Source organism: Plasmodium knowlesi (genome assembly GCF_000006355.2).
Source record: "Plasmodium knowlesi strain H genome assembly, chromosome: 12".
Taxonomy (NCBI): Eukaryota; Apicomplexa; class Aconoidasida; order Haemosporida; family Plasmodiidae; genus Plasmodium; species Plasmodium knowlesi.
In genome coordinates this window covers 987,877-1,009,791 of record NC_011913.2, presented here as the reverse complement: position 1 = coordinate 1,009,791, position 21,915 = coordinate 987,877, and the positions used below count along the sequence as shown (strand labels likewise).

At 37.8% G+C, this 21,915-nt stretch overlaps 7 protein-coding genes across 7 annotated transcripts; 3 read left to right on the top strand and 4 right to left on the bottom strand.

Moving 5' to 3' along the window:
• Positions 1–81: 81 nt before the first annotated feature.
• PKNH_1222600 (WD repeat-containing protein, putative) lies at positions 82–2,418 on the bottom strand (the record flags this gene model as incomplete). Its single annotated transcript, XM_002260243.1, has 1 exon — positions 82–2,418. One exon carries the CDS (start codon positions 2,416–2,418, stop codon positions 82–84), a length of 2,337 nt encoding a protein of 778 aa, XP_002260279.1.
• Positions 2,419–4,186: 1,768 nt separating this feature from the next.
• On the top strand, positions 4,187–4,753 carry PKNH_1222500 (uncharacterized protein; the record flags this gene model as incomplete). Its single annotated transcript, XM_002260242.1, has 1 exon — positions 4,187–4,753. The coding sequence occupies one exon, from the start codon at positions 4,187–4,189 to the stop codon at positions 4,751–4,753; it is 567 nt and encodes a 188-aa protein (XP_002260278.1).
• Positions 4,754–5,658: 905 nt separating this feature from the next.
• PKNH_1222400 (conserved protein, unknown function) lies at positions 5,659–6,681 on the bottom strand (the record flags this gene model as incomplete). The annotated part of the gene is made up of 1 exon (XM_002260241.1): positions 5,659–6,681. One exon carries the CDS (start codon positions 6,679–6,681, stop codon positions 5,659–5,661), a length of 1,023 nt encoding a protein of 340 aa, XP_002260277.1.
• Positions 6,682–8,603: 1,922 nt separating this feature from the next.
• PKNH_1222300 (conserved Plasmodium protein, unknown function) lies at positions 8,604–11,462 on the top strand (the record flags this gene model as incomplete). The annotated part of the gene is made up of 1 exon (XM_002260240.2): positions 8,604–11,462. The coding sequence occupies one exon, from the start codon at positions 8,604–8,606 to the stop codon at positions 11,460–11,462; it is 2,859 nt and encodes a 952-aa protein (XP_002260276.2).
• Positions 11,463–13,165: 1,703 nt separating this feature from the next.
• Positions 13,166–15,949, top strand: PKNH_1222200 (conserved Plasmodium protein, unknown function; the record flags this gene model as incomplete). The annotated part of the gene is made up of 1 exon (XM_002260239.1): positions 13,166–15,949. The coding sequence occupies one exon, from the start codon at positions 13,166–13,168 to the stop codon at positions 15,947–15,949; it is 2,784 nt and encodes a 927-aa protein (XP_002260275.1).
• A 665-nt stretch (positions 15,950–16,614) lies between these two features.
• On the bottom strand, positions 16,615–18,524 carry PKNH_1222100 (pyridoxal 5'-phosphate synthase, putative; the record flags this gene model as incomplete). Its single annotated transcript, XM_002260238.1, has 8 exons — positions 16,615–16,640; positions 16,775–16,818; positions 16,988–17,105; positions 17,231–17,297; positions 17,435–17,523; positions 17,675–17,735; positions 17,843–18,115; positions 18,333–18,524. 8 exons carry the CDS (start codon positions 18,522–18,524, stop codon positions 16,615–16,617), a joined length of 870 nt encoding a protein of 289 aa, XP_002260274.1.
• Positions 18,525–19,349: 825 nt separating this feature from the next.
• Positions 19,350–20,798, bottom strand: PKNH_1222000 (uncharacterized protein; the record flags this gene model as incomplete). The annotated part of the gene is made up of 4 exons (XM_002260237.1): positions 19,350–19,442; positions 19,699–19,762; positions 19,935–20,069; positions 20,350–20,798. The coding sequence occupies 4 exons, from the start codon at positions 20,796–20,798 to the stop codon at positions 19,350–19,352; spliced, it is 741 nt and encodes a 246-aa protein (XP_002260273.1).
• Positions 20,799–21,915: the final 1,117 nt, after the last annotated feature.

The following is a 21,915-nucleotide window of genomic DNA, read 5'->3' as shown; positions in this document are numbered from 1 at the left end:
AACCATGTTGGTGGTAACCATGTCTGGGTAACCATGTCTGGGTAACCATGTCGAGGTAACCATGTCGGTGGTACACCCGTCCTACTCCTCGCGGAAGTTATCCTGCAGATACAAGTCCAGGTCGCTCTTGTATATATGATCGGGGAGAGTGAACAGGATGAGGATGTTATTCTTATCCACAGAGACAAAGTTGTTGATTTTGTATGGGTTGAATTTAAACAACTTGATGTACTTGCATCCATACGTGAAAACGCAGTGGTGCTTGCTTTTGTTCACGTCGAACACGTTAATAATTCCCTTGTTATTGAGGGAACCGATATAATTAAATCCTTCAATGTTACACCAAAAAAGGGAATGGATAAAAGTATCAGAATTGAAAAAATCTTCGTTGTAATAATTATTGTATGAATGGTCGTAAAAGTAATTCACATTGGTGGGGCTACTGAATTCTCCGTTCTGTACAGATGTCTGGTAAGGATCGAAGTAGGGTTCGTTAAGGCCATAGTTATTATAAGAGTTATCATGAATAACTTTGTAGGGCAAGTTATTATTAATAAAACGTAAATCAAAAATGAAAATGTTGTTTAAGGAACTCATACAGATGAGATTGTTATCATCGTTGTTGTACTTGTCAATATCTGAAATTTCGTACTTGGTGATTTTCTTGTGGACGGAGTGCACATTTACGTTGCTACTAACGTTCACATTGCCATCGCGCAGTGCGTCCACGTTGTAGCCACCGTGCACATTTTTATTCCTCATCCTGATGTCAAACAGGGAGAAGTAGCCACTGTACGTAGAACCTATAACTAGCGAATCATACAGCCACCTCACATTGCTATACAGTTCATTCGTCTTGATTGAAATATACGGTTTCATTTTAGACACATTTACATGATCATTTACGTGATCATTTATATTATCATTTATATGATCGTTTATATGATCATTTATATGATCGTTTATATGACCGTTTTCACATTTATTTTCGCTAGCCCGCACGGTGTTACCATTAATGTCATAGATGAATATGTTTTTATCATCCCCATTACTGAGGAGGTAATTATTTTTGAAGAAGAGCCCCTTCCCTGTTTTGCTGTGCCCAACCAGTTCTAGTAATAATTCCCCATCGCATATTTTTCTATCCTTCATTTTTTTTTTATAACTTTCTGATGATTTGTTTTTTCTACTTTGATGGTTATTCCAATTGGGGGGAGACCTCTTCTTCCTATAAACAACTTTTGCATTTTTTTTGGAGCGCCTTGGAATGGTCCTCCTCCCCTTTTTTTCATGGCTCCGTTGGGAATTGTACAGTTGTTCTTTCCCTTCCTCCTCATCCTCTTCGTCCTCGTCGTCATCATCCTCCACTAGACTACTACTACTGCTACCTTCACTGTCGGTGTATCCTTCTCCCTCGGTAGCGTTACTATGGTTGTCCATTTCTTCGGTTATAGTCCCATCTCCATCTTCACACAATTCTCCATCCACAGCTTCATCATCTTCCATCCTGTTAATCCTATCGATTGTTTTTCCAATGTTGTAGAGAAATATATTTCCCCTTATGGATTTACTTGCTATGATCACTTTTCCTGCGTCTTCCCCCACACAGTTTGTTTCCACCTGGTTCTTCATCACATCCTTTCCACAGTACAGGATGCTAGAATTGGTGCAGTAGTATGGAATATTCAAACAGTTGTACCTCTTAATAACTGGGATATGCTTATATTTATTTTTATAATATTTTTTAAAAGAATCATCGACGGTGTTATCTTTGAGGGCTGATGAGTAGAATATTTCTTTCTCGTTCTTCTTGTTTACTTCTTCCTTTGTGACGACTCGTAGTATGCTCATTTTGTAATTTTCTCTCCTACTGGAATTGTGAAAGAGGACAATACCTTCGTTTAAGTACTGGTACTTTTTTTCCTTCTGCTTGCGATTCATATTTACCACATCCACATTGCTTACGTTGCTGTATACGTTAGTTATTAAAATATCTGAATATAGGTCTATCATGTTTTTCCACCACAGGCTGAGGAGAATATCCTTCTTTTTGTAGTGATCGTACACCAGGCTCTCCTTGGTCAATACCTTCTTCACACTGTGTGCCCCCTCCTTTTGGTACTTCTTTTCATCATTACAGAGATCTATGCCTATTTCTCCCTCACACCTAAGTCTATCTCCATTCAGCTGACCGCTTCGAAAATCATTGATGCTTCCATAGTCGTCTATATTTTCTTCCCTTGTCATATATTGGGACGAGCAGGAAAGCGAGGAGTCGCTTTCATCGCTGCTGTTTCCATCAGATTCTTCTTCCTGTGCATTTTGTTCTGCATCGTTTTTTCTGCTTCGCAACTGGTACTTACTTGTCCTCAGCGTATTGCCCCTTTCGTTTAGTTTTCCTCTCCTTCTGTTCTTCATCTTTAACCCGACCGTTCTGGATAACTTCTTTATTTGGACTGCTCAATATATTTTTTACTGTCTCCACGATTTAGAGGGGAAAAAGGGGGTGGTTTATGTTTGGCTACCTCACGGGGTGCCAACTACAAATATTACCACGGACACTGATACCAGTACTACTTAAGAGCCCTTTTTTTTTTTTTTTTTTTTTTTTTTTTTTTTTTATTTGCTCAGGTCAGGCTTCCGTATTACCCCCGAAAAACATCTTCTAAGGGATACTTGTCCTTGGAAATTCCATCAAGTCCGCTTGTTCACATTTGAGTCCAACCGAATTTGCCAAATCTTGTCCGCTTCCCCTTCAGGCTGATCCCCCCTTTATCTGTTTTTTTTCTAGCAATTCCCATGGCATACTTGAAGTCGCCTTGTTTTCATGCGCGCTGGTCACTGTGTTCTTGACCGTTGCGGCTTGATAAACCTTCATGAGAATCTCTTTCCTCCTTGCAGGTGGAGTTAATTCGTTTAGTAGGGACTTCCACGGAAGGGAGTCCCTGCTGATACACATGGCTTCCAGAAGGTAATCAGAGTTTTTTCTTTTTTCCTTACTCGTACAGAGTGCTACATAGACGAACCGAGATACAAAAGCGGGGCGAAGGAAAAAAAAAAAAAAAAAAAAAAAAAAAAAAAAAAAAAAAAAAATTGAAGATGAGAAAGAACCAGCCTTTCCTCCTTCCCATAAAAGGGTAAAAAATAAAATTAAATAAATGCAATGAAGATTTAAAAAAAATAAATAAAAAAAATAAATAAATAATAAAATAAAATAATAATAATCATCATCATAATAACGACGTAGATAATATATATTCTTATATGCTTACTTTATGTGTATCTCCAAACAGAGGAGGGGGGGGGAAATAAAATTTCTGAATTTGGGTACCTGTTCGTCCTTTTGCTTTTTTTTTTTTTTTTTTTTTTTTTTTTTTCTGCCTTATTTTAGCAAGAGCTATGTTAAGAAGGGAAAACACGTCACCCTACCAAATTATTTCAGCGCATATATATATCGTTGTCCGTTCGGTTTTGCGTCGGAAGGAATTAAGAACTATCAAAATAGCAACATAATAAAAGGCAATACACTGCGGTACAGTTGAGAGTGTTCCTTCCCGCCTTTAACTCTCCCCCCATTTGTGCATGCAGTGATTTGTAATTGCATTGGAATTGTGTCAGCTGAGAAGTTCCTTGGTGAACACGCGAAGGGCTTCAAAGTAGACACCGCGTAGGGAGATAAAGAAGAGAACAAAAAACGCACTACAATTACGAGGGGGGGAAAACGCACTACAATTAAGAGGGGGTAAAAACGCACTACAATTAAGAGGGGGAAAAAACGCACTACAATTAAGAGGGGGAAAAAAGAGGAATCTATATAAGGAAAAAAAAAAAAAAAAAAAAAAAAAAGCCTAACAGAGGCAACCGGTATACATACAAGTATAGACCCCCAAAAAAGAGAAAAAATGCAGGCGTAACGAAAGAACAACCTACCGCGCACACCTCCTTGTATCCTCTTACAAGAATAGACCGTAGTTTACAAAATTGGAGGAGAATATAGAAACAGCATAGACGTTTCCATTGCGACATTATTCTGTACGCGCAGCGGAATACCCCTCTCTACTGTCCGTTAGCAGGAAGCCTACTTGGGGCATCCCCCCCATAGAGGCAGAGAGAATGCCTCTCCACAGAAATACGAAGGAATGACCCCTCCAATGGAATTTACCCGCCAAGCGTAGCCCCGCCCAAAATGATTCCATTTTTCAAAATCGGAATTGTTCTTATAAGACAAATAAGCAAACCCATATCAGGATACATAAAAAAGAAAGCGATAGAAAATAAAAAATTTAAAAGTATATGTATTTACTGTGGGAAAAAGTATTACTTCTTCGAACAGTACATTCAGAAAAAATTCTACAACGCGAATGCTACCAACGTTAATTACAGCTCTTACATAAGTGAGAACAAATCCGTTAATGTAGGAAGTGAACTTTTAGGGGAAACTATCATCTTCCTTGTGGCGGCAATAATTATTGTAGCCGAATATAAAAGGAATAGTTTGAAGGAAGCGAAGAAGGAAATGGTTTTAAATCATAAGCTGGAAACGCTCAAATTACAAGTACTGGAATTGCAAAAGGAAAATGATGAAATTATGAATGTACTTTTTCCTCATAAGAAGAATATTCGTGATAGTAGAAGCTTCCATGTTACACATTCCAATTTTTTTAAAGATATTTACAAGAAAATTATGGGAACCCCTGGGGATGATCAGCCTGTGCAGGAGCAGCAGTCAGATAAGGGCAAGACGGAGGGGTAGCCGGAGTGCAATCGTGGAGTAATCCTCATCCGTAGATGAAGTGCCCAGGTGGCATACATAAAACGATGTAATAATATGCTGCTCATTCTATATGAATGATGCAATGGATAGGTGAACAAGGAAGGTCCTTCACACATTATTTGTGCGTGTAGATCCTTAACTACATCTTAAATGCTTACTTGGTGAGCACATCGGGGAAGCTGCTACATTTTTTTTTTTTTTTTGTTGTCACATTGGTTTTCCATTCACACACGCATGTACTGAATTATGACAGTACGACTGTTTCACCTGAACGCACGGTGTGTCACTTCCCTTTTTTCTTTTTTTTTTTTTTTTTTTTTTGTGTATGTGTGTAACTCCATTGCTGCGAGGGAAGTGCCTACGTGTGAGTCAGCGGCGATTTGAAAAATCCCCCTCCTGGGAAGTTCCAATCAATAGGCATTAAAAAAAATTAGTTGAATTATTCAAAGTGGGGCAGTTACGGACGGGAGGCCAAAAAATGTGCCACCTGTAGAGTCGGCTTAAAGAAGTACAAACGAGTATTTTCACAAAAAAAAAAAAAAAAAAAAAAAAAACTAACCATGTAAAGAATAACGAATAACGAATAAAGAATAAAGAATAACGAATAAAGAATAAAGAATAACGAATAAAGAATAAAGAATAAAGAATAACGAATAAAGAATAAAGAATAAAGAATAACGAATAAAGAATAAAGAATAAAGAATAACGAATAAAGAATAAAGAATAACGAAGAACGAAGAACGAATAAGGCAGAACGAATGCATGAAAAGTGGAGATCCCCTCCGAAAAAGTTATAACGGTTCCTACTCAATTGTGCCAATTTTCAGCCTTGTACACAGGAACGTACAGCACACTTCGTATAGCGTAGCTCCAACACATTACAATCACTTCTTCTTACCCGTTCTGTATTTAATTTGCGGGACAGCAGAGAGCTTCACAACCTCAGAGCTCTTACTGCTGGCCTTCATACAGTTGGCAACGAAGGAAGACAACTTGTTGAATTCCTCAAAGTCGTCATTGTAAAAATATCCATAGTAGTTATCAACCTCTGCTTCGTTTTCATTAAAAAGACAAAGAACATGGATATCTCTTTTCTTGTTGTAAGAAGAAAAAACCTCATCACTCAATTTCACTAAGAACTTCCTGTTGTCAATAATCATGGGGCTTACATCAAAGTATTTATTGTTCACGAAGATGTCATTAATATAATTGTACTTTATACTGGTATTTGTCATATGAATTCCAGATATGAAGAGAATACATTTCTTATTTTTATTTAAACATTTCGTTTGGAATTGTGGGAATTTTGAAAAGAATGGGACACTGAATATTAATGCTTCTCTGACAAAGGATACTAATTTTTTTTTGTTATCCATAATGGTGAGTGTAATTGCTTTGGGTTTTCTTCCGTAACAAACAATGAAGGCCTTGGTATTAGGATCCATAGAAAAACGTTCATAGACAGTTTGCTTACTAGGCAATAAGCTCTTACAGTTAATAATTGCAATGTTTAGAATATCTGGAAAACTTGATCTGCTTGCATTAATAGCAGGATGAATAATATCCTGTTTATCATTTTTGCAGTACACCAAGTAGGGCTTATTGCTGAAAAATATTTCCTTCAACTTGTCCGTATCCGATACATCAATATATTTGAACTTGTAAAAATATGTGTGATAAAACTCTTGTAACATTTGAAAAAATCCATTAAAAATTAAAAAAATTATAAATAATCCCATAAAAAAGGAGTATTTGTATTTGCTCTTAACTTTATTATCTAAAATGTACTTTACATAATTGAAGGCAACTATAAGGAAATTTTTTTTTTTTTCTTCCTTCTCCCCGTCGGGGGTGTTACTTGTGCTTTCCCCCTCTCCACCTCCTTTTCTGCTTCGCAAAAAGTTCATTTTTTTCTCAGGTGTGCAATAAACCTACTTCTTTTATTTTGGAGGTAAATTTTCTTGTGAACGCGAACGGGCGTCTTATTTGAAAAAGGGGATCTGCGAAATGACAACCTTCCGTTAAATGGCTGGGAATGACAAACTAAATTCAGGGGGATCACCTTCCCGGGGGGGTTGTGAATACGTATGTCTGTGTGTTTTTTTTTTTCCCTCAACACGTTCCTAGCTATATATATACGTTCCTAGCTATATATATACGTTCCTAACTGTATATGTGCGTTCCTACTTATATATACGCTCCTATCTATGTACTCCCATAAGCACATGCGAATATGTTTTCCTGGGGTGATGGTGGCCCCTCCCTCCTTTTCGAACAAACTATTAACACCCAAATGGTACGTTGTAAATTCGGATCTTCTCACAAAATTTGAAGATCCTCAGAATGGTTCCAAAGCTATGGGCGTTCCCCCTTTTGGCATTTACGTTCGTTTAATTGATTCGTACTAATGTAGCTTTCTTCTTTACCTTAAAAAAAGGGCCACTTATCTTCTATTTCAGGGGAAGACGACTCACTTCTCTTTGCTTCTACTCTGTTGATGGAATGCTACGACGATTTACAAGTACATGTTTTTGCCCTGCTAATCTGGCAGGGCTCTGCTCCGCTATCGACTTCTTATCCCAAACTATATTTCTGTTTAACTGTATTCCCACCGCAAACTACAGAAGAAAAAATAATGTCACGCTTGTTATGGACCCGTGGAGTTGCACTATTTGGTAGACAATAACAGATACCACAGGCTAACTTTGAAAAGGGGTGAAGTTTCATAAGTTGTGCAAAAACGAAACGGTTCGGGAAGCCTTATTTGTTCGTTGCGAGAAAAAAGAAGAAAAAAAAAAAAAAAAAAAAACAGAACAAGAAGAATACGGATGGGCATAGCAAACAAAATCCTCTATCATGTACAAGTTTATACACTTGCCTCCCCTGAAAAGAAAAAATATAAACAAATATATACAAGTACACGGATGATATAACTTATATTGACATACCACAATGCGGTAGCCCCTATTCATTTACGTAATTCGGTTTAGCCAATTGCTGAGCCATAAAAAAAAAAAAAAAAGGAAGGTTCTGAAAACGTACTTTTATAGCCTTTGGGGGGGGAAAAGGTGGGTGGGGCGTTTTTTATTTTATTTTTTTTTTTTTTTCTTTTTCCCAGTACGATTCATCCAACTTGGGAAGGAAATAATCACCTTCTTTTTTAGAGAATTATTGTGACTGGGAAAAAGGAAAACGAGAGGCTAATATGTGAAAGGGAGAAAAATTAAAATTATGTCGCGCAATATTAAAAAAAAAAAAAAAAAAAATAAAAAATAAACTTCCCCCTTTAAAATGTTGCAATTACGAATTTCCCGCACCCGCAGTTAAGCACTTTTTTTGAGGTGCGTTCTTTTACCGCCCCTTCACTGATCCCGTTGCACTTCGATTTTAGTTCAGGTTGAAATTTATCCAAGTGAAGCAATTCTACTGGGGGGGAGGGGGCACTACCCAAGGGCTTCTTCCTTACAGATATATGTACCGCTATATGATCTAAGATGTGATTTAATATACACCTGCAAATATCTGTGCAAATATATCCGTGCCAAAAATATCTGTGCAAATATCCGTACAGGGTGAGAGAAACATCATAATTTGCGAAACTGAGAACGAGAGAGGGTAGTAGTCTCCCCTAAAGCGTCGATCCGTCGAAGAAGTGAGAAAAGAATGAAAAGGAAAAAAAAAAAAAAAAAAAAAAAAAAAAAAAAAAAAAAATGCACATGAATATAACTTCTTCCCATGTATACCTCTACGCCACGGACTTGCCCTGTCATATTAAGCACACACATTTGAGTACCTCCCGGAAGGATGAAACAAAAACATGTTGCCCCGAATGAAACTAAAAAGACAGGTGATATTTTCCAAGGAAAGGAAATTCTCACAGGGGGGTTGTTGCCGCTTCATCCTCACCAATAGAGAGTTACAAAGTAAGCTGAAGAATAACAATCACCTCGTTAGGTTAGTAAAAAATGTAATTCCAAGTGAGCAAAGCGAAAAAGGCATGAACCACGAGGATGAGGGAAAGATAATCCATTTGGGATTTTCCTACCTTTACAAAAATGTAACCGTTAACAATGTGAGGGTAAGGAAAGCTATGTGGTATGAAGCGCATGGTAAATATAATGATAATTTGCTCTCCAATTTGAGCAACGAAAATTCCGTCGATTTATACCATGAAGTTTCCTTTAGCCACCATGACAATTCTAGAAAAAGAAACAAATATGAAAGCAGAGGTAATATAAAGGAGGTCTATTCCTATGTGATAAATTCTATAAACAAGTTGACCCCGCAACAAGTCCTCCTAATTCTACACAGTTTCATCATACACGGAGTCCAGGTAGATCATTTAATAAAAATAAACGAACATGTGATAAATAACATTTATAATTTCAAGACGAGTGAGCTGATTTTAATTCACCTATTTTATATCTACTTTGAGGGAATTAACAAAAACGGGGTAGCTGTCGAAGCGCCCCTGGTGGCAGGGCATCGAAGAGACTCTTCCACATACCCTGATCCTGGCACGTATTGCGATGGTGCGACTTGGGTTGAACCCCCTTTTGGAAAAGACGAAAATTATTACCACCAAGATGGTGCTGATAGTGAGTGTTCCTCCTCCCTCTACATGAGCAGCCAGGTGGACCATAAAATTCGCCCCTTGGCAAAAGAACTTATAAGATACACCTCCCATTTGTTCTACAAGAGAAGAGAACATTTGCTCGTAAACCAGATTGAGGAAATATTATTCATATGGAGCAAGTACAATTTGTACCACAAGGAATTATTTGATCACTGCGTTAGAGTGGTCGAAAAGTACATGCATTCCTTAAACGTGAATAACATGGAGATGGTTCTAAAGGGGGAGTCTCATCCTCTTGTTAAAATTAGGAAGGAGTCAGTTCATAACTTGAACAATTTTGATCTCATCATCAAATGTTTTTATCATCTTTCTGGGATTAGGGAAGTAGTTTTGTTGAAAGAGACCCGCTTCAAGTACTTCTCCCAGTTTGCACTTTTCCTACGGAATAATTCTGCCATACTGACCCACCTACCCCTTTGCAAGTTGTTCATGCTTTTGAAAGTGAGTGAACACACCGATGCAAATTGCCAAGTGGAAAAGGGAAACCATCTAAAATGGCACCTTTTAAGCCTTATCGAGGATAGGTTAAAGCGAACGAACCAGGATTACCACTACAAAAGGAAAACCTACCCAGAGGAAGAGTCAAAAAATTTATCAAAATATGTACAGGTGTTAGACGTCGTGGGTACATACTATTTGGATGTGTATAATTCCTATAACGACAACACTGGAGTGAAGCAACCACCTACCTCTCGAGTTGCCAATCAACTTTACGAGAAAGCTCAAAATGTAGGTAAGAGGAACGGGGAGGCACCCGCAGATGCATCATTCACAAATGTAAACAACACAAGTAAGGCGGTCGCTGAACGAAATAATTGCGCACATGACGTTGGAAGGGGCAAAACAGGTGTGTTAAATTGCCCCCCAAAATTAACATTCCTGAGAAATATTAATGAGTACATTACGGTGGAAAGTGAATCCTGTAAAAAGTACCTCCCTATCCTTCTTTCCATTTTGAAAGAACAAAAACAATTCCAACACATGCTCCTTTACTTTATTAATCTTTTCGATAAAAGAAGCAACGCAAATGTTTTGATTCCTTACATCAAATTAACATGTGAATATGTTAACAATATCTACGTGCTCTCTTACATGGGGTACCTTTATAAATGCGCCATCACGAGGAAAGATTTTTCCAACGGGTCGAATTTTAATTCAGAGAAAGTCGTGGTATTAATGTCAACTTTGCACACACTTATACGTAGGGATCATAATGTTTTGGAATCGGATAAATGTAGTGACAATCCCCCCCTTAATGTATTACCAAGTGGAATAACATTTCATCAAAATAACGAACGATTTTTGATCTCCCTGCGGCAAATTAATCCAAATGTGTATGAACATGTTCAGGCAAATTTACTCAACTTAAATTTAAAGGAAATAAAAAAATTGGATGAGTTTCTTTTCCATTATGTATACAAATATATGGTGAATGATACTTTCGAATATTTGGAAAATATAGTACCTTATATGAATAACGAACCGTTAGTCAATCATCTTCTTTGGCTCTTTGTACAGATAAATAATTACTACAGTGTGCATTCCAACGGAGGAGGAGGAGCTCCAAGGGAAGACAAAATTGCTACTTTATTTTTCCAAAAAATATGCATTTTGAATTTTTTAAAAACATACCAAGATAAAAGTGATAATTGTTATGAAACAGTGAAGAATATTTTAACCTACGTTCGTCTAGAAAAGGATGCTGAGAAGGCCCTTTCAAATTATGTTTTAAATTTATATTTTAAAAAGTACACTGGTCCACTTGGTAATGAAGACATGTTTGTATATATTACGGACATGCTCCAAAAATTGTCCAACTGTAATTGCATCTTAACGTATCAGAATGATGGTACTTTCCTTATATGCTCAAATAAGACTGATCAATTAAGCAAAGCACTTTTTAGGAGCCAAATTATGCACATAATAAATACGCTTGTGCAAAATAACTCCTGCGCTCATTTGATTAACTTGCTCTTTTTGGTTAATACCGGGGTTAGCTTCGGTACTCTCTTTGGCGGAATTAGGAACCATCTTTATTCCTACGCATTTTAGCTTCTTTCACCCCGTCATAGGTGTACACATTTCTTCATTAAGAAAATTTTACCGATGCGTTCTTTTTTTTTTTTTTTTTTTTTTCATTCGTACCATTTCACTGCGTTAATCACAAGTTGAGGTGTCCCAAATGGGAACCCCTCCCGTGCATGTGTATTGTAGAAATAACGGATGAGCCGCTTTGTTTTTTGTTTCCTTAGGGTGGAATACCATATCTGTAATATTTTCATGTCCATTTTTACTTCCTTTGAGGTAATATACCTAAACAGTTAAGATGTTGTTCCGTCCACCCAACTCTGTCTCCTTTGCCTTTCGAAAGGGAAGTGAACCATTTGGATGAAGCGTTTGAAAAATTGCAAAAAATAAAAAAAATTGAAAATTGTTAACATTTAACATTTTTTCGTAAATCTTTACAACTTTTACAAAAACTGGTCATCCCATAGATACACTAAAAGCTACCGCCGCTGTGCCAAAGAAGGATTAAAAAAAGAAAAAAAAAAAAAAGAGCAGTTTCGACCAGAGGGCGTTACACATTTGTATCACGTATATGTACCAAGTTGCAAACGAAAACAAGGGAGAGGGGGGCCACTGCATAAATGCAATTCCGCACGACGGTGAAAAGCATACCGTTTTGTTCCCCCCTCGCCCATTTGTGGAGAAATGCATTTGTAAAATTAAGGAAAGTGCCCAATTGGCAAAGATAACTTGTTTTATGTGAACATATTTCTTTCTTCTTTTTTTTTTTTTTTTTTTAAAAAAAAAAAAAAAATGAAAATTTAAGTGGACTTGTGTATGTTATGCGCATATGTAGGCCATGCGCGTGCATATGCGCGTATGTACGTAAGTAATTTTACCCTTTTACCATTTTTGTCATTTTTTTTTTTTTTTTTTTTTTTTTTTGCCTTTTTTTTTTTTTTTTTATATCGCCCGTTACCCCTTTCGCCTTTTCTTTTCAAATTAGCAACTAAACAAACCCTTTATCATTGATGTGCCATTTTTGAAGGAGAGATGTTACGGAGGGGGAAGGCTGGAGAGGCCTGCAAGAGTCTGCGCGGAGAAAGCGCCATTCCAATCGCGTATGTTTTCCCCTTAACGGATAAATTTCACTGCACCTTCGCGTGAACACATGCGTTATACATATACGTATGGCTAAAGAGGAAACAGAATAAGCGCGAATGAAATACACTTCGCGAAGGGCATACTTGTGGCAACGGTAGAGTTCACCCGGGAATGAGTACTTAAGGAAGAAACTTGGTAAAAGAGATTCTTCCTTTTATTCCCTATTCAACTTATTCCAGTTTACTGGCGTAGCGTACGAGCGCGTACCTACCCATTACAGTTGGAAACAAATTCCGCTACTTGAGGCCAGGGCGGAGGGGAGCACCCAGAGGAGAGGAGTGTGTAGAGCGCCTGTCCATAGGAGGAGGCACAGTTGATCGGTTGGTCAGTTGCTCGGTTGATCGGTTGGTCAGTTGATCGGTTGGTCAGTTGATCGGTTGGTCAGTTGATCGGTCGATCGTTTTCTCGGTTTTAAGCGGCAAACTGAAAGGGACAGCGCACTGCGGAAAGGGTAGTCAAGAAGCCCAGGACAAGTGAGAAAGGAAGTAGCCAAGTCGGAAAGAAAAAACTGCTTTCCAAAGGGAAGGAAAGCCAAGTGAAGCCAGGCACGAATCGTGCACCCAGAAAAACGCACTCCCGCCAAGATGAACCGCCTCACCCTTAACAAGGCGACCTCGTCGAATGACGAGCCCACGCCAGGATACCTCTACAACGAAATATCGCAAATGGCCTTCAGCTCCAAGGAGTCAATGAACCTCGTGGGGGAGTACCTCCTGAAAAAGTTGCAGAGAACAGATATCAATGTGAAGTTAAAAACGCTTAAAATTTTGAAGCATCTCTGTGATAATAAGAGATCCGATTTTCGTAATTTTCTGAAAAAAAAAATAGAGATAATTAAAAATTGCCAAGCATGTAATATAGTGCATGACGAACTCAAAGGAGAAACTCCCTCCATGTTAGTTAGAAAAGAAGCAACAGATTTAATTAAACTTATTTATTCTTATGACACTGCGGAGGCAGATGGGAAAAGGGCGTCTAGCAATAGTCAAGAGATGATGAAAAATAATCGAATACAGGGTTTTGGAAATTCCCACTTTGAAAAGGGCTCCAGGCAAAGCGGCATGCAGAGCAGTATGCAGAGTAGTATGCAGAGTAGTTATGGAGTACCCCCAGGGCGAAGCGGAGGAGTAGGAAGTGCACTCGATCCAAACGCATCGAATCGCATGGGAAATAATTTTAACACTCGAAATAATTACATGAATAAAATGTCCGGTTTTGGCAACCCCTATTTTAACCAGAACCCAGAACAGAAAACCAAAGGAGAAATCGCTATACAGTATTTGAACGAAATGGCAAACAAATATATTCCCTCCTCCTTCGTGAACAAAATTAACAAGGTCAGTGCATCTTTGTCGAAAAATTACGCCAACGGATCGCTCAACATACAGAGTATTATGAGCGGTAACGCCTTTAACAGCAACTTGGAGCGCAACCGCGTGGGTAAATCAGCGGTAAGTCATCACGGGGGGATGTATGGTGCGAATTGCACCAACCAAGGAGGGATTACCAACTTATCCGGACAAGCCTCCTTCGGGAGGCTACACCCCAGTGGAGCCTTCCAAAGTATGAGGCGAGAAGATCAAGGGAAAAAGCCACAGGAATCACAAGCAGCAGGAATTTACGAAAGAAAAATAATTGAAGATGTATTAATCAACGCAGGAATCAACAGAATACCGGCAGAAAGTCTCTTAAATGAATTTTCTCAAAAATGTGAAACATTAGACACGAAAATTATAGTGTCCATTCTTACTTCCAAGCTGAAGTTAAAATATATCAACGAAGAGGAAAACTGGAAAAATAAATTGAAGGTACTTTGTGTGATAAAACATCTGTTGATACACAGAAAAAGCAAAGAAAATGGAAAGGCAATTGAGACGTTAGAAGTTCTTATACAAAATTTGAAAGATCAAACTTTGGAAGAACTTTACCGATGCAAAGAAATTAAACATTTAAAAAAACATGTTTTGGAAATTTTTGTCTTGATGGGTCTTCGGACCAAGCAAGCTAGTGAGGATCTACGCAGGAGGGACCATACTCCCAGGATGGAATTCACATCAAATGTTGAAATCCCCAACCTACTTGACATCGATGACGAAGTCAAGGTAAATATAACCACCAGTAGTGCCAATAGTAGGAACACTGCACACGGGGGGTGGACAACCAACACACTGGATGATTACCCCCCCATAGGTGATGCATATGGAAGCGCCTTGCAGAATGGAAACACATCGACAAGCAGTTTGGACTTTTTCTCTGAACGAAAAAACTACCCAACTGAAAGACGAAATCAGGAGAGTGTAAAGGTGAACCCTGTGGACGATTTAATAATCCATTTTAATGAACTTTCCATGGGGGCTCCTTCAAATTTGGATACCCCCCAAAGGAGAAGTAACAACACAAGTGGAGCACATAGCACCGAACTGTTTAGTAGCCTCCATGTGAAGAAGCAACAACAAGAAGACGCACGACACACATATCAAAAGAACGATACAAACTTTGCCACTGGGCAAAAAATCCAAAAGGGGAAAAAAGAAAATACATTTGAAATGTCAAGCAGTGCACGCAATCTTACACATAGTAGTAACCACATTAACCTAAACGATGCCGAGTCTAGTAATTTTATTTTTCTAGAAAATAAAAACGAAGGGGGAAATAGAAAAGGAGCAATAAGCGCAGAAAAAAATCTTCCTCATTTTAAGGGGGAAAATGATTTCTTTACCTTTGACAACGCTACGGACGGAGCAGGTGGCGCAGATAAAAAAAGAACGACAGCCTCCCGGGGGGATAACAATTCACATGTGGGTTACACGAAATATAGTGATAAAACAAGTCATGCCGATATGGACAACAGCTCGATGTACCACTTGAGTAAAGACAAAAATGAAACAATGAAAAATTACCATCCTTCCAAACAGAAAGGGCAACAACCATTTGGTGAAAACAAAATTGTGGACCCGAAAAATGTACAAAGCCATGATTTAAGTTTAATAGATATGCAGGAACAATACCCAAGCGTTACGAATGATTCTCACTTTGCCGGTGCAACCTCAGTACTCAGTTACGAAAAAGGACAAGTGCAGGGATATACACCCCAATACAGAGGAGGTATTATTAACAGTAATACTAAACCCTATGACCAACCTCCTCAGGGTAACTACCCCACGATGCGTACGAATGACTCAAATAAATCCACAGAGAAATTTCAGAACCAACTAACCACACCGGGAATTTTCTCCAACACAGATGACCAGATAAATAATTTCTTTAACTCCTTTGCCATTTCATCAAAGAGAAATGAAGAAGGAAGTAAAAAGCCTACCGTGCAAATCGACGCGTTTGAGTTGTTGGCTGATGAGCTGAAGCTGTGAGTATATTTGTTTGGGTTGCACACATAGAGTGGCAACAGCGATGGGAGCGGGGGAAAGGGCACAAAAAGGTTGTTCAAACATGGTGCGCACTGTCTACTCGTTCCGCTTACCGCGTGTGAGTTGTACATTCACTCTTCTACTTTTGCCGTTTTTTTTTTTTTTTTTTTTTTTTGTTTTTGTAAAATTTTAAAGGGACATCGCACATTGTTAAGCGGTAGTGGAAAAAAAAAAAAAAAAAAAAAAAAAAAACGTAAGAAATTTAGACGAGCATACTGCTTGGGTGAACCTGCCAACTTTGGTATTTTTTCTCCTGATGAATGTAGACAACCCGTTTTGCCAGCCACAGGAAAAAGCGAAGCGGAGGTATCATCGCAATTTTACAAACAACGTGTCACTCAAGTGGAGAGAAATATCTGAACTCTGCACGCATATATTTTCTTTCCAGATGGAAATATCCCCCCCCATGGGGCTGTCTGCAACGTTTTCGTAAAGGTGGTCACAAAGGGGGATGGTCCTCGTAGTAAATCGATACGAAAAAAAGGTAAGGGAAATAATGTTTCTCCCACCCACTCTAAAAGAAAAAATCACATCAGCATCATACTTCTGTGCAACACAGTGTGATCAAAGAGCAACCTCCCCATGAGGCCCCGCTCCAAGTCCCCCCCCTACAGTTGCACGTAGGAGTTATCCCCTGCAAAGTGTCAAATTAAAGCAAAAAAAAAAAAAAAAATTACATGGTTTTTACTTTTTTTTTTTTTTTTTTTCCTTGTCATGTTGAGCGAATGGGAAAATAAAAAAATCAGTTCGCAAGTGATGTGTTTTAACCTGTAAATTGAGGTATCTTCAAATTGTACTTCTCCACGATGGAACTGGCGCAAAAAAAAAAAAAAAAAAAAAAAAAAAATATATATTTATATATACGATACGATACTGTATTGCACTATATTAAAAGGCATACGCCAAATTGTAATCCGGGGTGTGATAAGGAGTGAGCCCCCACTAGGACACACTTAGCAGGAAAAAGAACAGAACAATTACTTTGGTATGAATCTCCCCCCCAAGTAATGCTTCTTCCGGTAATGTCTAACCCCCTCCTTCGGAAGCATCAACGATATGTTCATTTCGGAGTTGACAGAAAGGGCGGTTCCTGCCGTGTCTGGTTTGAAAAAAAAAAAAAAAAATGAAATATAAATATATATATATATATATGTGTTTAACTTGATCAGGCACATGTGAGTGTTCGTTTGTTTTTCCATTTTTTTGTTTCTCCTTATTGCTCACCCCCGTCTATGTTTATGCCTGATGGTACGTCCACCGACACGACAGGCTTGTTGCTCTGATTAATCATCTGCGGGGGAAGTGCGAAAAGTTCTTTTTTTTTTTTTTTTTTTTTTTTACGGCGCAAAGGTACACAGTGAAGGAAAGACAACAGAGCAGACGAAAAAAGACATATATATGAAACGCCACAGGTGGGGCGAGCCCTACATGGATTATCTCGTCGAAGGGGCTTCGAGGTTCTCCTCTAAAGCTAAACCCAAATAAGGCATCCACGACTAAGTCGTACATCTTGATGTCTGCGCATGGCACGAAACGAAATTATGAATTCTTCCACGATTGGGGAATACATACGGGCTCCTTGCACACGCATACAGGTATTTATATGCGTATATATTTATATGGTTATATGTATTTCTGTTTGCTCATTTGCGTGCCAACCTCGCGCACCTTCACCTGTTGCGGACTTCACGACGGGCACGTGGTAGTGATGCAATAGATTGAGCAGCCTCTGTATGGGAAGGGAAAGTAATCACACCATGGTGGAAGCACTACAGTAAGTGTGTATACAAGACGCTAAGGTCGCGCCTAGATGACAAAAAAAGACACACCTCCTACCTGAAACAACACCTTCGTATTCTCCTTCGGATAAGCGACTGTGATGTCGTAGCCAAATTGCTTCAAATGGCGAGCCGCGACTAAACCATCGCCCCCATTATTACCAGGCCCACAAAATATGAGAATTTTTTTAAATTTATCAAAACTGTATTCCCTACATATTATCTGCGCAATGGAAAGTCCGGCTAACTCCATTAACTGTTCGGTGGTGTACCCAACATCGTCGCTCATCAATTCGTTGTCAATCGTTTGTGCTAGCGATTGAGATAAGTACTGTGCAGGTGGAATGACGTCAAAGGAAAAAAAAAAAAAAAAAAAAAAAAAAATAGCTATTTAACTGTGTGCAAGGTTAAATATCGTCCACATTTTTTTTTTTTTTTTTTTTTTCTCATTTTTACACCTGAACGGTCAGGTGATTTTTTCAACTTATCCTGTTGTAGTAAGAATTAGCTGTTATGAGTACGTATTTCTTCTCATGGTTAGGTCTTACCGTCACTTCCATGTTGTTCAAATGCACACAGGTACTGGTACAGTTTGTTCTTTTCCCTTTAAATGATCTGGCTTTAATGATGCCGACTCTGCCAGTGAGGTGAGATTTTACAAGCCTCAGGAATCCCAGAAGGCACACGCTATTTTGAAGTACAAAGTTATTGGCGCATCGCAACATAAGTTCCTTCTTCATAACTTCTTTGCCTGATTAGCCTTGCAAAAGTATTTGAATAAATAAGTTTTTCTGCGAGTGCCTACCATAAGCTTCACCACAATTGAGCATATGATTATCCTGGGGAACAGGAATTTGAATACTTCACCCTTACGCACTGCTAGGGGAATGGCCCGATGCATATACACGTGCATGAGCATATACATATCGAAAATATGTCCCCCCAATGGGATACATATCTAACAGAGATTTTTTCTCACCATTGAAAAAAAAAAAAAAAAATTATGTCCTTCCATATATACCTTTCCCTGTACACCCCCAATTCGCTCATCCTGAGAATATCACTTTTCAGCGAAACGCATCGGGTGTGGGCGTGTAGAGAATTTTTTTTTTTTTTTCTTCCCTCCCCAATTTATTTACTCCAAAAGTGGAGTAAAGGGAAATAGTTTTTCATTGAATGATTTCATCCATCGGAATTAGTATCCATATGAAGGAACCACAGTTCACACAAAAGAAGCGTTCCTATTTTTTCTCCTTTTTTTTTTTTTTTTCTTTTTTTTAAATAAACAACTTGTTCGGTAGTTATTTAATATATCAATATACACAACAATGTAAAATTTAAAAAAAAAAAAAAAAATTTCAAATTATCATACAAATATAACATTAAAAAAAAAAAAAGAAAGTGTATACATATGTATATATATGTACATGTTGGTTGACGTGTTGGCAGGTGTAGACACGATGTCTTCTACCCTTCTACTGAATCATTCAATTGTTCCAACTCATTGGAGAAGCTTAATTATACAAGCACAAATAAAGTCGATAATGGGGTGGAGAAATATTATTTTATTTCTTCTTCTTTTCTTCTTTCTGACCCAATATCCTTAATAAGTGCGTAAAGAGTCCCACCAAATCCAGATACAGGCAAATGGAGTGCATCTGCACGGGGAGGGAGAAAAGAAAGAAAAAAAAAAATGTGTATCGGTCAAAAATAAACAGCCCCAAAATATGAACGGTGGCCTGAAAGAACTTTATTGCGCACCGAACTAGGTGGAAAAATATATACACGAACGAACGGTCATTTTCATACACAGAGGAAATCACAAAGAAGTGTTCATCCGCTGTGTCACCACACAATAGTCAAATTATGCGCTATGATTTTTTTTTTTTTTTCCTTTTTCTTTTAAATCATTACTATGTAATCCTTGTTTCCCCGGCGAAAATCGAACAACGTTATTTGGGTGTCGAATAGGACGAATCTGCAAAGGGAAAAAAAAAAAAAAAAAAAAAAAAAAAAATGGTTCACTCCGCTTACTGTGTGCTTCTTTACCAAATAGGGGGAATATGATTAAAAGGTGCATATTGGCCCGTATGCTCTTTACGCCTTCAAGTAGGCCAACTCTCACATGCACCTCGCTAGAAGATGCTTACCCCATGTACATAAAAAATCCAACGTACAACAAGGTGGCGTCAATATATCGTGACCTTATAAAAAAGTTCATAAATGAAATCAGCGCTACGTAGGAACACACAGCGCATAATACCGTTCCAAGGAAAAGGGAAATTCTATAAAGAAAAAAATGAGAAATTGAAAAGTGTATCATAGCACATAAGCAGGACCCCCCTATGCAAAGTTTAGCACCCTTGGGGAGGGCTCATTAACGCAATGGCACAGACGAAATAGGGTACATATATATGAAAAAGAGTTCTCCATACAATGGAGAGTATAATATACAACGCAAACGATTTGTTTGCTAAAAATATATGACCCCCTAATGGTGTATGCAAATGAATACCCATCCGCGATCAGTATATACACATCTACTAATGTCCCTGTGGCACCTACCTGTTCTTGGAAAATATAGCCGACAAGGAGAAGCACGAAAATATAGACAGACTTCCAAAAAAGGCCAAGGGGAGAATGGACGGGTTGAGGTAATTAACGTAAGCAATATAATCACTCATCAAAATTCCGATGGAAGATGATATGCCGGCAAAATAAAGTAACCTCTTTTTCGATGCACCTGGTAAGATGTTTCCATAATGAGAATAACTGCATGACCCAGCCAAGGCAAAGGAACAAAATAAGCTAACCATGGACGCTATAAATCTCGGGATTTTCAAAAAATATATGTCAACATAGCAACTCAATGCAGTTATCATTGTTCCTACGGCGAGTAGGCCGTATATTTTAATTAAATGCTTCCTCTCTTCATTTGTTAACGGTGAGAAATTTAAAATATTTGACAACTTCAGTTCCCTCTGTCGCTTCCTTATTTGGTTGAGAAAATCCATTTTTTAAGGGTTCATCAAAAGGGGGGGGGGAAAAAAAAAAAAAAAAGGAAGAACGCTGCTCCTAAGATATATGTGATACACCTCTTTCGACGAACAAATGAGTTCCTTTATTCTGTACGATGAGGGATTTAAAGTGAAAACAATCCTCTTTCAATATATGCTAAACGAAGCGTACTTTTTTTTTTTTGTTTTTTTTTCCGCGGTCTCGTAAAATATCTGAATTTTCAAATGAATGAAAAGTTGATTTGCAGTCTTGTACGTGCTCGTTTTTCTTCTTATTTATTTCTTCTTTTTAATTTTTAAGCGAAAAATTGTAAAGAAAAAAATATTTGCTAACATTTAATTCACGTTTTTGTAAGAATAATTGTGCACGGAGGGAAAAAAAAAAAAAAAAAAAAAAAAAAAAAAAAAAAATCCCAGCAAATAACTTGTACCAAAAATAATGCTTCCCCTATTTTTCCATACAAGTTCTGTGCCGCATATTTATTTTACGCACATATGCTGATGGAGCTTTTCTAAATAATTTCAACCACTTGATCTTGATGCGCAAAAATATAAATAATCTTTGTTATGTACATATTTATAGCCCCCCTTTTTTACATACCATTTTGGGGGGGAATTACGTTGTTACTTAATGTCACCAAAAAAAAAGGAGGGTTACCAAAAATGGATTGTGTAATTTGCAAAGAAAATAAAAAAAAAAAAAAAAAAAAAGGCACACTTTTTTACAAGTGTACAGGAAATATATATTTTTTTTTTACCATTTTCTTCAATTTTTACCTGAACAAGTCAGAACATTTTTTTTTTTTTTTATGCATATCCGTTCGACACATTTGTAAATAAAAGGACTCCCATAACAACTCCAACAGCTTCTAACAGATAGTTTTAAATAAATTCATTATGCCATCTTTATCGAATTCGAACGATACGAGTTTGTCCTTCAAATGGCGCAAAGTGGTAAATCGGACTCCTTTTTAATCCGCTTTTTAAATCAGTCTTTTTTTTTTTCTTTTTTTTTTCCCCTTTTGCCATCCTTTAAAAGATTGAATAGACACTTGTTAAGGAAAAAAGAAGTTTGTACTTTTTTTTTCTGTTGTTTTATATAAATGCGTAAAAT